General features: G+C 42.9%; 1 protein-coding gene across 1 annotated transcript in view; it reads right to left on the reverse strand.

Annotated features, from left to right (window-relative positions):
• Window positions 1–353: 353 nt before the first annotated feature.
• LOC147703270 (erythroid membrane-associated protein-like) overlaps window positions 354–16435 on the reverse strand; it is a 110427-nt gene continuing 94345 nt past the window's right edge. The window contains exon 5 of the mRNA XM_086929483.1: window positions 354–1239. Within this exon, the coding sequence (XP_086785609.1) occupies window positions 673–1239 (567 nt within the window). The 3' untranslated portion in view covers window positions 354–672. The remainder of the gene's footprint in view (window positions 1240–16435) is intronic.

The following is a 16435-nucleotide window of genomic DNA, read 5'->3' on the forward strand; positions in this document are numbered from 1 at the left end:
GGTAAGTCAAGTACACTGGAAATAATAGTAAGGAAAAACACAAAGAATTACTGATAGTAATGTGTAAACTCGCCCGATTCACAAAAATACAGTCATAAACACGTCATGGGCCCAAGTACGTGTAATCTGGTGAAATAAAGAGTTGGGCGACCTGCGCGCTCTATCAGTAATTTTCTGGTAGCAGAGGATGGTTAGGACTAGTTAAGATAGATAGATAAGATAGTTTTTTTTTTTTTTTTAATTTTTTTTTAGGGATAACATTTTACTTTTCCAGCGTTCCCCGAGACTAGAGAGGGATATGCAGGGAGGGATTCACAGAGGAAGACCCTGAAAAGTGTGGGTAGCACCCTCACTCCCAGCCGTGACCCTGATCGGGGAGAGAGCTGTGTGCCAGGGGTAGCAGGTCGGGGCAGGTGAAAGCCGTACTCTGCACTTACTGGCCAGTGATCAGCAGCACTCAAGTACACAGCCCTGCACCGCACGGCTTTGGAAACAAATTCCTTCATCCTCTTCATATAGTGGAGGATTGAAACGCAAACAGAAGTGGATGTAGAAACTACACAGCTGTTCTAAAGTGAATTTTTTTTTCATCCTAAACAATGCTTAGAAACAAATGGCTGTATGTGGTGGGGGCACTGGATACATTTTTACCCAGCGCTGCTGACAGTCTCTTCACTCCAGCCCTGTCACCGGCAGGACACGCAGTGCCCCCACATTCCTCCCTCCCTCATTGATATGGGGACTGAAGAAGGGCCTCAGGGTGGGGGAGAAGGAGGCCCCGGAGAAGGTGAAGAGCAGGGACCGGTCATCCACATTGTACACCGAGAGCCGGCCCGCCTCATAGTCCAGGAAGAGACCCACAGCCCTGGGGGGCGCACGGGGGGTCAGGCGGGTGGAGGGGTTGGTGGCAGCTTTATATTTACCATCTCTGAGCACCACTAGCCAGAATCCATTCCTAGGTGATGCTATGATCGCCCCCTTCCTGCTCACAGCCTCGTCACACACCCCCAGGTCCCAGCCCGTCTTGTCCCCCACCTCCACCTCCCAGTAATGCCTCCCGGAGCTCAGCCTCTCTCTCCCCAGGACAATTATGTAGTTAGTGAATCTCTGGGGCGTGTCCGGCAGATCCTGGTCTCGGTCTCCCAGCCGCACACTCCTTCCGTCCTGGGACAGGATGAGCCTCCGATGAGCAGTGTCTGGATCCGGGGTCACCGCAGCTTTTAACTCCAGAAGCTTATCCTGCCAGGATAAGATAGTTTCTGATGAACTGTGAAAAATAAAATGTGCTGCTAAAATTTTATTGCTGCTAAAATAAGGTTTTTCTATTATTGCTTTGAAAATGTTATAAAATGTTTTGAAATTATATTTTATGAAATGCTGCTATATTATTGCATATGATTAACAAATTGTGAGTGATCTTTCTATGTTGTTTGGAATCCCCGGGGAAATAGAATAGCGGGTGGTGAGTAGAATCCACTTGGCTGTGAGGTCACTGGCTGGGAAGAAGATTAGTGCATGGTTAGGCAGAACTGGAAGCGCTAATTAGGATTCATTCTGAATGAATTATTGAATAAATGATAGCTACGAGTCCACTGTTGAAACTTTCATTGTGATATCACCTAGTAAGGGTCACATGCGGAAGGAGAAGTAGGTTCTCCGGAGCTTGAGTGATAGCAAAGGAGTCCGCTGGTGAAACGTTTGACTTAGTATATATCCCGGAAAGAAGTGGATGAGTCAAAGAAGTAGCAGGTTCTCTAATGCTCGTGTGAGGGGATAGGCAGAAAGATCTATCCGTAGTGAATGAAAAGTAGACAGAAGTGGTTTACTTGCAGTGAGAGAAAAACTTTTTTCCTTTTTAAAACGCTCAAGCACAGTGGCGAAAGTTATACGTTGTTAACTAAATTGAGCACTTGCACTTTAAGAAAAATTCAAAGTTTCCGTTACCTTGTGAAGGAGGGAGTCGGTCGCAAGGTCGCACTGACGTCACTCCGTGCCGCTCTGGTATTGGTTGAAACAGCGGGTGTGTAGTGAAGCTGGAATTGTAAGGGAGGGGTGAGTGCCGAAGCGTGAGACCGCGTCTCGCGAAGAGGCCGCGCACCCATTGGTCAAAAGTATTTGCAACCTCTGAGTTGATTGGTTGCTGTGAATTGAAAGACGTGCTAGCATTGGAAGCACCATAGTAAACAGAAATTAATCAATCCGAACTTGAAGACAGTTTGGAGAGGTGTATGTGGTATCCCAAATTCTTACCTGATCTGAAAAATCTAGGTTTTCATAAGGAGCAGATGCTAAGAGGTAGACCTTACAATATGTACGGAAATAAGAGAAAAATGTCATTTGCGAAAAGATCAAGAACTATTTCAAGAAAGACAAGCCCATTAGAACTAGGGAGGGTGTAATCATTCCACCACCTAATACTCCCGCATCATTTAGGATATTTGACAAAGGGTATCATACCTGTGTATGGTTGGAGAATTGGGTAAAGTATACCGAAGATGACGGAGTCTTAGCATTTCCCCTCGTTGGTACCTTTAATAGTAGAATCCTGTTTAACTTAAGGACCCGAATGAATGATTTACACCCCAGACCAAGATTAAAGCAATATGAAGCTTTAGAGGAATGGGAAATTGAGGCTCTAGAGCGAGACAGACCCTGAATGGATAAGGGAGTGAGCAAATGGTATCCAAAATTGCAGCGGGAAACTAAGGAGAAAAAGATGAAACAGTGGAGACAGAATATGATAGTCGAGGGACTATTCCCAGTATTCGGAGCAAAAGAACTAGAGGGAGGCAAACGGACAGAGAAAACCCGACATTTAATGGCTATGGGGGATTCAGAAGATGAATACCTGGAGGATTTATTAATGAAAAATTCACCACCCTATGCTGAAGAGTCTGGGCCCCTGAGCTCGAAAAACCCATTTTTCCGACTTCCTAGAAGTAGAAGGGCCAGTGAGACAGATATAGCTGGTACTGGTAGTAAACTCAGTGGTAATGATGGATTTTGTAGGCCTGGCACAGCGATCCCAAATTACCGACCCTTCGATGATGAACGACCAGGTTTGGCAATCCCAACTGCCCCGAGTATATACCCTCCATTAGTACCCCAAGTAATGCATGACAACTCTATGGAAAGAGCTTTACATGAACGAGAAAAGGAAGCATTGATAAAACATCGAAATGAACTTATTCAGACTATAGCTCAGATAAATCCCAGTCCTGAAGCTTTGACAATTCCAGTCACTATCAGTCCAGTTGTTCCCCTTTATGGGGATATACAGGCTAGTCCAAGAACTCCAGTTATTACGCCAATTGTAGCACCGCTTAGAAAAGAGCCGCTCATAGTTGATGAGCAGGCAAGCGAATGTGAGTCTGTGATCTCCCTGATGGATCTGCCCATAAGGGAACCCGGAACCAGTGTACCACGGTCGGGAAACCAGACTAAGGCAAAGGAAGTCCTGATAGAAACAGCTTCAGGTACCCGGAGTGCCACTGTAGTGACTCCGGAAGAAATAGAACGATGGTCCCGAGAAATGGAAAAAGAAACTTCTCAGCCGAAACCATTAGATATATACAAGCTAAGAATAGAGCTGGAGGAACTGACGGCTGGGAATGTGGGATTAGACAGGTTAAATACCTTTGATGAAGAAGAATTGTTGTTCCTATGCAAAAGCCTTACCCGGAATACTAGAGTGTTCCATGAAAAATTAATGGACACAGCCGCAAATATGGGAATAGATGTTAGTCGATCCAAGGTACTACAGAAACCCTACAGAGCAGAATTTTCCGACAAGCATTTAGAAAATATGAATGTGTCAGGGAAAAAGATACAGATAAAAGAATTGCTGAACATAATGCAGAAATGGGGAGATCTAGACAAGTGGAAAGCCAGATGGGCAAAGAAAAAGGAAGACAGTAAGGCCAAACCAAAGACTTCTGAATATGTTCTATAGGAAGTGGGCAAGGCAGAAAATCTGTATCCCATGAGAGAAGTACCAGGTGGGAAATATGTACATGTCCCATGGTCCCGACAGGATATTGTGTCCTTTACCAATGACTTCCCAAAATTAAGAGAGAAACCTGTAGAATGGTATTGGCAGGTTGAGCGATTCGTGAAGGTCCAAAAATGTCTCCTGAAGGACCTGGATGGGTTCTTTGACATTGTAGTTCCTGTAGACTTGTGGACAGAATGCAAGATTGCAGTTGATTGGCCCAGTGAAGAATATGAGAGAGACTCTAGAACCGGAGCTCCCTCGCCAGATGTAATGAGAAAGTATGAGAAAGTAATACAATACCTAAAAGAGAAAGTGCCAGCAAAGGAAATTGATTGGACCCGAATAGATAGAACTACCCAAAATCGTGATGAAACAGTGCACTCCTACTATGAACGACTACTACAGGTATTCAAAACCTACAGTGGAATCGATAATATTGAAATTAAGGATATGACCCATTTCATTTACCGATTCGTGTTGGGGTTGAGGCCTGAAATATCCCAGTGGATCAGGGATAATAAAATCTGTTGGCAGGGAAAACCCATAGATGAGGTCCTCAAGTATGCCAAGTACTGTGAGGATGAGCTGGAGAACAAAAGAAAAGCCCTGAAGGAGAAGGTGATGTGGCACAAGTAAAATTGGCTGAACAACAAGAGAAACAGTTAAGTAAAATGAATAATAATGCTCAAAACACTACTTCTGGGGGAGGGGGGAAGCCCCGAGTAAAAATGAGTAGAGAGGAAGCCAAAAAGAAATTTCCCTGTCACGGGTGCGGTCAGATATGGCACTGGAGAGACGAGTGTCCACATTTGCAGGCTGGTAATGCCCCCATACATGATTTAAATCCACAGGTGCAGAAAGAGGGGCCATGAAAGAACCAGCAACAGGTAAAACAGAATCAGTTGCCTCGAGCTCCTAGACCTAACTATAAGAACCAGGCACAGCAAAATCAGGGGGTCGAGGTATGGGAGGGAAGAGATGAGAGAAATGCAGCAACTTCGCAATTCCTGTTAAATGATACTTTCATCTGTGAGGAAAGATACTGACGGGGCCTGAGGGGGAGGACGAGGAGTGCGTGCTTGGCTCCTCTTTACCGGTAGACCAGACAGGGCCATACATTGAAGGAAAGGTTGAAGGAAATGACGTCACCTTTCTGTTGGACACTGGTGCTACCCGTTCTACTGTGAGAACAGTAGACATTCCAAACCTACCCCTCTCGGGAGAAGCCATCCAAGTAGTGGGTGTGTCAAATCCAATAATCAGTACTCCAGTAACTGAACCAATGGAGATTTCTATAGGGAACTTTAAAGAAATGCACAGATTTGTTGTCTGTGACTCTAGTCCTGTGAATTTACTGGGACGTGATTTGTTGTGCAAAATGAACTGTACCATCTTTTGCACACCAAAGGGCGTCGAAATTCAGACCCCAGATGAAGATGGACTGTACAAGTTGATGTTACTAAGGCCTGACACAGAAATAAAGACACTGACAATACAGGACCTACCTGAAGAACTCCAACAGAAAGTGATACCAGATGTGTGGGATTTCACCGGGAGAGATGTGGGATTAATGGCAAATGTGGACCCAGTTAAAACAGCCATTAAGACAAATGCAGTATACCCAAATATCAAACAGTATAAAATGAATGCAGAAGTGAAAGCCGGAGTTGCTATTGAAGTAAAAAGGTTGTTAGTAGCTAACATTATACAGGAAGTAATGAGCAGTCCTTGTAATTCACCCATAATTGGAATTAAAAAGCCTAGTGGAAAGTACAGGGTAGTGCAGGACCTGCGAAAGGTAAACCAGATTGTTGTACCTTCTTGTCTTGTGCCGAACCCTGCAGTGATCCTGTACCAAATTCCATGGAATGCGGAATGGTTTACCGGTATTGACTTATGTCACGCATTCTTTTCCATCCCATTGCATCCAGACTGCAAATTTCTTTTCTCATTTGAATTCGACAGTCATGTATATGTCTGGAATCGTGTTCCTCAAGGGTACACAGAGAGTCCTTTGATTTGAAATCAGATTTTAAAAAGATGTCTTGAATCATTAATCTTGCCTAGAGAATCAGTTTTGGTCCAGTACATAGATGACCTCCTAGTGGTGTCTAAAAGTTGGAACGACTGTGTTACTGATACCATTGCATTGTTGAATCATCTAGGCAAGGGAGGACATAAAGTATCACCTGACAAGTTGCAGTTCTGTTAAAGCTCAGTGAAATATCTGGGGCACCAGATAGAAAAAGGTATCCAGAAGGTCACTTCAGAAAGAATTAGAATAATTCGAGACATGGAGTTACCCAGAAACCAGAAAGAAGTTAGAATGTTTCTAGGAGTTGTAGGGTACTGCAGACAGTGGATTGCAGGATTCGCTGTTCTAGCCAATCCATTGATAAAAATGACCAAAAAAGGAGTACAAGATCCAGTTGAGGGGGATTATGAAAGTATGACAGCCTGGATAAAATTACGAAATTGTCTGTGTTCAGCTTCTGCATTGGGAATGCCTGACTAGTCCAAAAACTTTGACCTGTTTTGTGACACCCGAGACAATTGTGCACTCTCAGTCCTAACACAAGAACATGGTCTGACCAGACGTCCGGTGGCCTATTTTTCGGCTACTTTAGATCCAGTGGCTGCTGGATTGCCTGGATGCCTGAAAGCAGTAGCTGCAACTTGCACTAGTCTAGAACAAAGTGAAAGCATTGTTATGGGACATCCTGTAACTGTATTTGTTCCACATTCAGTTGTGATTCTGCTGACCAGAACCAAGACTCAGTATCTCACACCCAGTCGGCTGAATAAGTATGACAGAATTCTTACAGGTGCAGAAAATGTGATAATTTCCCGATGTAATATACTAAATCCAGCAACCTTGTTACCAAACACCCAAAGTGCAGAAGTTGAGGGTGAAATGGAGCATAATTGCATTGACCTAACTGAATTTAGCACTAAACCACGTCCTGATATAAAAGAAACAGCCTTACCTGTAGAAGACCTTGTGATGTTTGTGGATGGCTCCTGTTTAAGACATGAGGATGGAGGTCTGAGTGCTGCCTATGCGGTAGTCACACTAGAAACGACCCTAGAAGCATCCTACCTAAGTGAAATAAAATCTGCACAAGTAGCTGAATTAATTGCATTGGCAAGAGCTTGTAAACAAGGGAAAAACAAAAGAGTAACCATATACACTGACAGCCAATATGGTTACGGGGTTGTGCATGACTTCGGCCAGTTGTGGCTGCAAAGAGAATTCATGACTTCCTCAGGTACCCCTATCAGAAATGGAAAAGTGGTACAGAACCTACTGGAAGCAATCCAGTTACCCAAAGAATTGGCGGTGGTCAAGTGTGCTGCTCACAAATCTGGCAACGACGATGTGACAGCCGGAAATAGATATGGTGACCAAATTGCCCAATATTGTGCACGACACAAAATGTCATTAAACATCAAATTGTGGTGAGGCGGAAACAGCTACCAACTTATGGTGTTTGAGAATGTATCTACTTGGAGGGAACTGAAGGAGTTACAACAAGCAGCAGAACCAGACGAAAAAGAGAGATGGGAGAAAGATGGATGTCAACCTAGGGATAGGGATGGTGTCATGGTTTGTGGTACTGGTACGCATGTATTACCAGACAGTATGGTTGATCCTATGGCAAGACTCATACACGGAGACTCACACATAGGGAGAGATGCGATGGTCGGTGTTTTTCAAGAAGTGTGGTACAATTCGAAGTTCAGGAACGTTGCAGAGGCACTTTGTCAGAGGTGTTTGACTTGTCAGCAGTTTAACCCGGGGAAAAGAACAGTAGTGGGACAAAGTACGATTGGAAAGGCAGAAGGTCCCTTTATCAGACTGCAGGCTGACTTTATTCAGCTACCCAAGTGCAAAGGATATAGGTACGTTCTGGTTATAGTCTGCTTGTTCTAAAGATGGGTGGAGGCCTATCCAGCAAAGGAAAAAAATGCTATTACTGTAGCCAAATTGTTACTAAGGGAACTGATACCTAGGTACGGTTTTCCAGAGACAATTGAATCAGACAGAGGTGGGCATTTTGCCAACGAAATATTAGATGAGCTTTATAAAGCATTCAAAATTACCCTGAGACTGCACTGTGCATATCATCCAGAGGCTTCTGGAGTAGTCGAACAGGTGAATGGCACTATAAAATCAAGATTGGCAAAAATGTGTAACTCTACAGGATTGAACTGGATAGAAGCTTTGCCCCTTGTCCTGATGGGATTGAGAAGCATTCCAGACCGAAAGACAGGCCTGAGTCCCCATGAGATACTAATGGGAAGAGTGATGAGACAGGCATGGGTACCAGGACACAAACTGCTAAGTATTTCTGACGATTTAGTACTAGAATACTGCAAGCAGCTGGGTGACCAAGTGCGTTCTATCTCTCACCAGATTGGGGAGGATGCCGTCGCCTGGCCAACAACTCCAGTACATAATCTGAAAGCAGGTGATTGGGTTGTGTTAAAGAAACACACCCGGAAGAGTTGCCTTGGACCGAAGTGGGGAAAACCAAGACAAGTGATCCTTGTTACCACAACTGCAGTAAAGTGTGCAGGCGTGCCAAAGTGGATCCATGCCAGTCATACTAAGTGGGTGGCCGGAAAAGAAGCGACTGAGGTTGAAGGTGGTGCAGCTGAGGGGTCTCCAGATGAGGGTCCGGAACTAGCTGATGTTGAACTACCGAGCACCAGTCAAGACGAATGGTTCCCAGCAGACGATCTGATTCTTGATCCAATAAGAACCAGAAAGTATTCCTACCTAGATAGAGAGTGGGATAGTGAGGACGAGACAGGAATAGACGGAGAAAATCAGGTTATCGAGAATCACATCAGACCTGATAAGGAAATAGGTCAAGAAGGGACAGACCAAGTCATCGACACTCCTCCAAAGACTCCAGAAACTGAAAAGGGACAGATAGTAATTAGGGCTGAAGTTCATGCGGAAGAAAATCAAGGGTTCGAAGTGCATGAACAGGAACAGATAGAGATAGACGAACGTGTTCAGGAGACAGAGTCTGAAACATTTGAAAGTCAAAGACAAATCCAAAATATACCTGAACAAGGCCAGCTTAGAAACCAGGCGGAAGAAACTGAAGAAAGACCTGGGACTCGTCAGACAGGAAGGGAAAAAGTTACCTTCAAAATCACAGTGCCACAACTGAACGAAATCTAAAGGGCTCGTGAAGAGAGCCAAACTACAGTAACAGCTAAAAGACTTAAGAAGAAGAAAAGTGAACCCAGATACATAAAAAGACTGAAACTAAGATTAAAGACAGTAGAAGAGAAATTAGAAGACCGAAAAAGGGCTGCCAGTGAAAGAAAGGAAACCGGAGCCCAGCCAAACAGACGAAGTACACGGATAAAGAGACAAAACAAAAATTATCGGAGTCCTGAATGGACTTACTTGGTGTTGGAAGAAATTGAAGATCTCGTGGTAAGCGACAAAAGCGACAAAGACTCAATTGCTGATCAGAGTTCCGAAGAAGAAGACCCAACCTGAAAGTGAAACTACGTAAGCCGCTTGTGAAAAGAAACAAAGAGGGGTTGGAAAGCTTCTTTTGAGCCTAAATGTCTGATTCAAATGTGAATGGAAGACCTAGAGGAAACTGTTGTAGAACATGCTGCAAAGTATGATTATGTAGTGTAGCCATAGTACTGATATTATGGATAGGACTAACAATTACCATTCCATTTATGATAAGTAAAGATACTAACCTGTACCCTACTAAACAAGTGACGCCAGACAGCAGTTTTACAAACTGAAGAAACACCACAAAGTGTTGAAAGACATGAGAAGACTCTTAGCCTTAGACAGACAAAAATGGACATAGATGCATCAGATGAGGGAGGACTACATTATCACAGAATCAAAAACAGAACACATTTAAATGTATTTGCAAATCTTTTAGTACACTATGTAGAAGCCATGGAAATAGAAGACTGCTATGTCTGCATGAAGCTACCTACTTCTGTAGCTGAAGGTGTGACCTATCACCATCTTCCCCTAACCTATGGAATTTCCTGTAGTATATTAGCAAGCTTATTTTACAGGAGCACCTTACAGTACTACTATTCAAACTGTGACGTAATTTTTTCGGAACTTCCTATTCGGGGAAACCTGAACATTGTACATATTAGAAGTGATGTGACTCGTTATATGGGAGAATATTTTCTGACTATAGGTGACATAGATTTAAATGAAGCACGCAGAAGTAATTTGACCTGTTCATTACATGAACAAGAGAAAATGTTTTTAAAAATGGCAGAAAAGAGAAGGGAGAGTTTCCAGAGAAAGGCAAATGATAAGAGACAGAAAACCCCTAAATGGGCTGAAAACATGGAAAGCACCTCAAATGGTAAAGCTAATCCTGCACTGTTGCTGGACTTCGAACGGAAAGGGAAACTCTGTCTTCATAGAGAAAAGACTAGTTATTATAACAATGTATTCATCGGTTCCAGTGAATGCGAACACAATTACAAGGTAATTGGAGGTTGGGGTTTCAAAAATGGGTCAGCACCTGTGTTTCCCAGAATTTATTATATATGTGGAAACAAGGCTTATTTCAAATTGCCGGATCACTGGTATGGAAGCTGCTATTTTGGCATTGTCTTCCCTAAAATATACCATGTGAACAACGCCGCTGGAAGCAATGAAAATACTAATGGTTTAGTACGTAGTAGACAAGAAAGTGTAGGTGAAATTATAGGTGATATATTTAGTGCACTGATACCTGGAGTGGGAGTGGTTCTGAATACTCACCGAATTTGCAAATTGTCTACAGTAGTGGATCGGTTATCAACTGACACTGCTGCTGGATTCCTGCTGGTCAATACTGAAATGGTTGCGATCAGATCAATGGCTTTAAAAAATCGCCTCGCTCTTGATACCTTATTGGCAAAAGAGGGCGGAGTCTGCAGGATGTTGAAAGCCCAACATCGTTGCAATTTCATTCCTGATAAGAGGGTTGAAATTAAGAAATATGTGAGAAACATTACTAATTTGGAAAAGGAACTCAAACCACTGGAGGTTGATAGTGCCTGGAAGAGACTAACTGATGGTCTCTACTCTGTAGGTAGTTGGTTTTCTAACATAGGTAGAAGTCTCGTGGGAAAAATACTGATGCCAATGGCTGGAATAAGTTTGATTGTGCTGATCATAATAATTTGCTGCAAATGTCAAAAATGCAGAAAGAAGTATACTGTGAATAAGAGAGGAGTGAAGAGGAATATTGACGAACTTGAATTAGAAGAGCTGAGAAACCAGATTTATAAGAAAGCCAAGAATTCCCATCCTAATAAGGATGCAGAGAAGATGCTTAGCAACATGTTTGTGGAGATTGAAATGAGTGAGATTTGAAAGAAGTTGGCATCTGTTTCCATTAATAGTGATGATAGTAAATAACATCAAAGAGGGGATTGATGGAGCAAGGATTCGCACGTAAAGCGACTTGCTCACATTCAAGAACCTCGCATAATCAATAATGTCATTAACCAACCTGTTTTGTCATTAATAATGCACTTTCACACAACACGCGGGTGTCCCAGAGATGCTTGCCTATGTGTCTATTAATCCTAACGAAGCTTGCAACTGACATGGTCGCTGCTATGCGGGATTTCAGTCTGCGCATGCGTCGGTCATACCCATGTGATGTGACGCACTCTGGAGGGATTTTTCGCACATGCGCATTACTGCTAAAATGGCCGCTTTGTTTTTAACATGCTCTCTGCTTGCTACTGCCGCTTTTGCTCAGCTGTCTATTTCTGCTTAAACCTCTAATGCTATAGATATTATAAAGTAAGGGGTGCAGTGAAGCTAATCATGGTATACAGTGTATTCATTTTTTCTGTGTTTCTAATTTGTTTTCGCTTATTTTTCATGTACCGCGTATCTGTGGGCCTGGGAGTGGGGAGCCTCTCCATCTTAGAAGTCTGAAAGGGACTCATCACGTGACAAGAGAAATGAAGTCTTGCAACAGTGGAACTCAGCCAGCTGGCTGCAGAAACTGAGATGCTCCTGGGAACCTACCCTCTGCCCTAGGAGAAGACTTTGACTTGTACCTGAAATGTATCAACTTATGTGATAATGTTTGTGTACCCTATTCTTCTCTTTTACACGTATGCCATGGGAACTGGAATGTAAGGGGTTGGTATGAAAATTGAATATTAATTATGTGAACACCGAATTCTAGGTGGTGACAATGATCTAACCACCTCACTTGTCCAATCCAAAGTTGGGGATCCTGTCATTTGCAACATTTATGGGTGGGCCACTAACTCAAAAACAGTATAACTAGTCTAGTTTTAGCTAGAGAAATTGCCCGACTTGTCCGAGTAGCAGACTTGTCACCGACCCTACGAACTCTATAGGTGATTGATACAGAGAGCTGTGGAGCACTCTGTCGTAATTTCCACAAACTCCAAGGGGTGGAATAGTCTTAAGTGCTGGCGAAGCACTTTGCTGGGAGATTCGAGAACCCAATCGGGTTTATTGATGGATTCCGTGCAGAGAGGGAGTAGCGCAGGCGTTGCATCCGAAGCTGCAGATGTTGGTCGTGCCCTTTGGTGAGCCCAGTCCTGATCCAAATCCTGAGGGGTAGCCTGTCCTGACTGTCCATGAGCTGTACCTGCTCGCCTACTGGCATCCTAAGTCCTTGAGGGTCCTTGTCCTCGCCTTTTCCCAAACTGACCGGTGGCCAGGGTTAGTTCTCCTTCCTGTTCTAGGTAAATATAACTGTGGGTGTTTGTCTATCTATTCTCTTGGATTGGTGTCACTACAACGCATGCTTTTACATCGCATGCCTTTACAACGCGGTTTTTACCACGCAGTCCATTACAACGCATAATGCTTTTAGGCGCTGGATAGTGAATTATTTAATTTACTATTCCAACTCCAGTCCCCGTGGATAGCAGGGAAGGTGTTGGATAGTAAATTAAATATATTCCCTATCCTAGAGCGCCCCCCAGCGCAATGCGTTGTAATGGTATGCGTTGTAATGGTTGCGATGTAATGGTAGTGCGTTGTAAAAAATGCGTTGTAAGTGATGTTCCCCATTCTCTTTTCCTCTCCTCCTTTTAATAAAGCATCCTTGCCTATGTTTTTCCCTGTCTTTTCCAAAGAATTTACATGCCACTGTTTATTAGCTATGTTCCATTTTTTCCCTTACCTTTAGGACATTATTGAAACTGTTTACTTAATTAGTATGATCTCATTTTACTTGTGTTCAGAATCTATGCTTAAATTAGCAGTTACAATAAGGCCTGTTTACATCACTTGTAGAAATTCTAGCACTCCACTAAATAGTATGGTTGTCCAATTTTACCTGCCTTAGTATAAGCCTGAAGACTGAATAGCATGTTCCCTGTTACCCTATTCCTGTAGATTGTTCGCACTCAATGGTGCTCACTCTCATTCATAGTTTCATTTTAGTCCTGATTCTAGTTATTGATATTCTAATCTGTATTAACTTTATTCTCATTGCATATGAACACTAAAACTTTTACTATATAAAGTCTTGAAAACCCTTCAGGTGTCTGTGGTTATTACAATTGTAAATTGTTATGCAAATGTATGAGGTATTTTTGGTAGTCTTATCTCCTACCCACTGCTAGCTCCTGATTCGTCGGGAACATAGGTACCTGTGACAAGGTGGTAAGTCAAGTACACTGGAAATAGTAGTAAGGAAAAACACAAAGAATTACTGATAGTAATATGTAAACTTGCCCGATTCACAAAAATACAGTCATAAACACGTCATGGGCCCAAGTACGTGTAATCTGGTGAAATAAAGAGTCGGACGACCTGCGCGCTCCATCAAACCGATAACATGCAAAATTGAAAATTAAAAAGCAACCTTGATGAAGTAAGAGGGACAAAAGAGATACATTTTTTTAAATCTGAAGTTATCCCAACTTTATTTGCAAATCTATATCCTGTGAGGCTAGCGCGGTGTCAATTATACATTTTTAGGAGCACCCCAGGTGATTGGAGGATTCATTGGATGATTTTTCTATTTCAAAGCTTAGCTTATATTTCAGACCCCTCTAGGACCAAATATTATAGCGTGCTAATGGATAAAAAGGAAATCCTTGAGGTGTTCTCTTTTAATGTCAATAGCCTCAATATTAAAAAGAAAATGCGGGCTATTGAATCATGGATTAAGGCGTAAAACCCAGCTGTGACTTTAATTCAAGAGACCCATATACCAGATGAGAAGCAATCGGATTTTTCTATATTTAGATCCTAGGCAATATATCGGGGCTTTTCCTCTTCTTGTGCAACAAATCGCAGCATGGCGAGTTTGTGGGTAAAAAATTTCAAGCAGAGGTGGTAAATTTTGTAAATGATCAGAGAGGAAGGTGGTTTTGGGGGACTTGTAAGCTGGGGAACAGATACCTAACCTTTTCTAGTATGTATGCCCCAATAGAAGATAATGCTGCAGCATACAAAGAGCTAATTCAGTCTTTGATATAAATTTCCAGCAAGGTTATCTTGAGGGGGATTTCAATTTGTTAGCGAACCCAAAAATTGATTCCTCTGTCACTTCCAAAAAGCAACTAAAACCTTTAAATTTATTCGAAATGATAGTCAGACTCTGGACAAGCTTGACCCCTGGAGGGAAGCATTTCTGACCAAAAATTGCATATACCTGTTTCTCAGGCACATTCTGAACTTCCTCATTTATTGATTTTTTTCTTGGATCCAAGGCCTTGAACTTTAGTAATCAGAGAATCCTCCCGAATGGATTTTAGCGGATCAGCCCATGATTATTTTAGAGGGTGTGTAGCAGGGATTCTGTTCTCCTTATAGAACTGTGCATAGAGACTTGGAACCTCAGTAAATTAGGGTGTGCCAAAAACTCACCTTAGTACCCAAAATCCCCTTACCGAGCTAGCTACAGTGTCTCATTGGTCATTATAAACTCCCGGGGCCTCATTTATGACTTTTTGCCGTAGGGAAGCGCAGCAGGCCTTCCTGCTGCGCTTCCCTACGGCAAAAGAAAAGGGCAGAAATGCGCCGTATCTATAAGATACGGCGCATTCCTGTCCTTTTCCCCTGCGCCGGCGCACAATGGGCTGACATGCGCCAGCGCAGGCACCCTTGCACAATGGTGCAAGGGTGCCTGCGTTGCGGGGAAGATTATTTTTGTTCAGGAAGGGAAACCTTTCTGTACAAAAATAATCACTAGAGGCTTTTCCTCTTTCTATGTGTGCTGCAGAATGCAGCACACATAGAAAAAGGAAATACGAGGAGAAATAAAGACATTTCTCCCTGTTGCGCCTCCCTTACGCCTTTTGGCACTGCTTCAGAGTTACGATTTCTCGTAAATCTGGGGCAGTGTCAAAAGGCCATGGATGTTGCTGGGAACGCCCCCAGCAACACCCATTGCACGCCCCTTTAACGCAGAACACTGCGTTAAAGGGACTGATATTTATCAGGCAGCAGTAGGCCACAAATACTGGCGTACTGCTGCCTGATAAATACCACGCAGGCTTCTGCGCCACGGAACTTCATGAAAAGTGAAGTTCCGATGGCGCAAGGGGCCTCATAAATGAGGCCCTCAATGTTTAGACAAACCAGAACATGAACTTGGAATACCTCATGTCACGTGGAACACACACTCTTTCGTTATACAACCATTTCAAACCAGAACGTGGAGTAAATGAGGACGCGTGCACATTTGAAATATTTATTTACTAATGCAGTGTTCTCAAACGCAGTATCTTAGATAATACAAGCAAACATAATATAAGGAGCAAAGTTATCAGCATAGTTACTAGTCCATAGAATGCAAAAGGTGACAATATGCTAAAATGCTGTAATGAATATGGGTTAACAACACCTAATTCTCACCCTCCCTAACTAGCGTATTATATTATATCTAAGAAGGTCTCTTTGGGTTTTAGCAGGGCGGCCCCATACCTCAAGATCCTAGTGGTAAGGGATCACATCATCTTCCACCAGCTCTCTGCATGCGAAGCACCATCAAGCGTGTATCGTGTGCTCTGTGTGGCGTAATATAAAACGTGCCTTAAACCTGAATTTGGCTGCCGCTTCTAGGAAGGTGCGAAGATCAGACCTCACAACAACACTGTGTCGAGTTATCCTTGAAGGTTTCAGCGCTCACTGTACAGACACAGTTTACCAAGTAAAGCTGATATCAGAGCAATAACATATTATTCTCGAGTAAATCACAACGCACTACCAGGCTGAAAGCTAAAACAACAATTATGTGTCGTGTGCAGAAGCAGCAAAAGGTAAAATGGTGTTTGAGCACTTAATAAGCTCATGTTAACTTAACACAGGATATAGGCAATGAATAACTATATGACAGGTGAGTTAGGTAAGACCTTGGTCCATTCTAAGAGATGAGCTCTAAATAGGCAATACCTATTGGAAGAAAATTAGATGTTATTCTG

Source organism: Lissotriton vulgaris, chromosome 7 (assembly GCF_964263255.1).
Source record: "Lissotriton vulgaris chromosome 7, aLisVul1.2, whole genome shotgun sequence".
NCBI lineage: Eukaryota > Metazoa > Chordata > Amphibia > Caudata > Salamandridae > Lissotriton > Lissotriton vulgaris.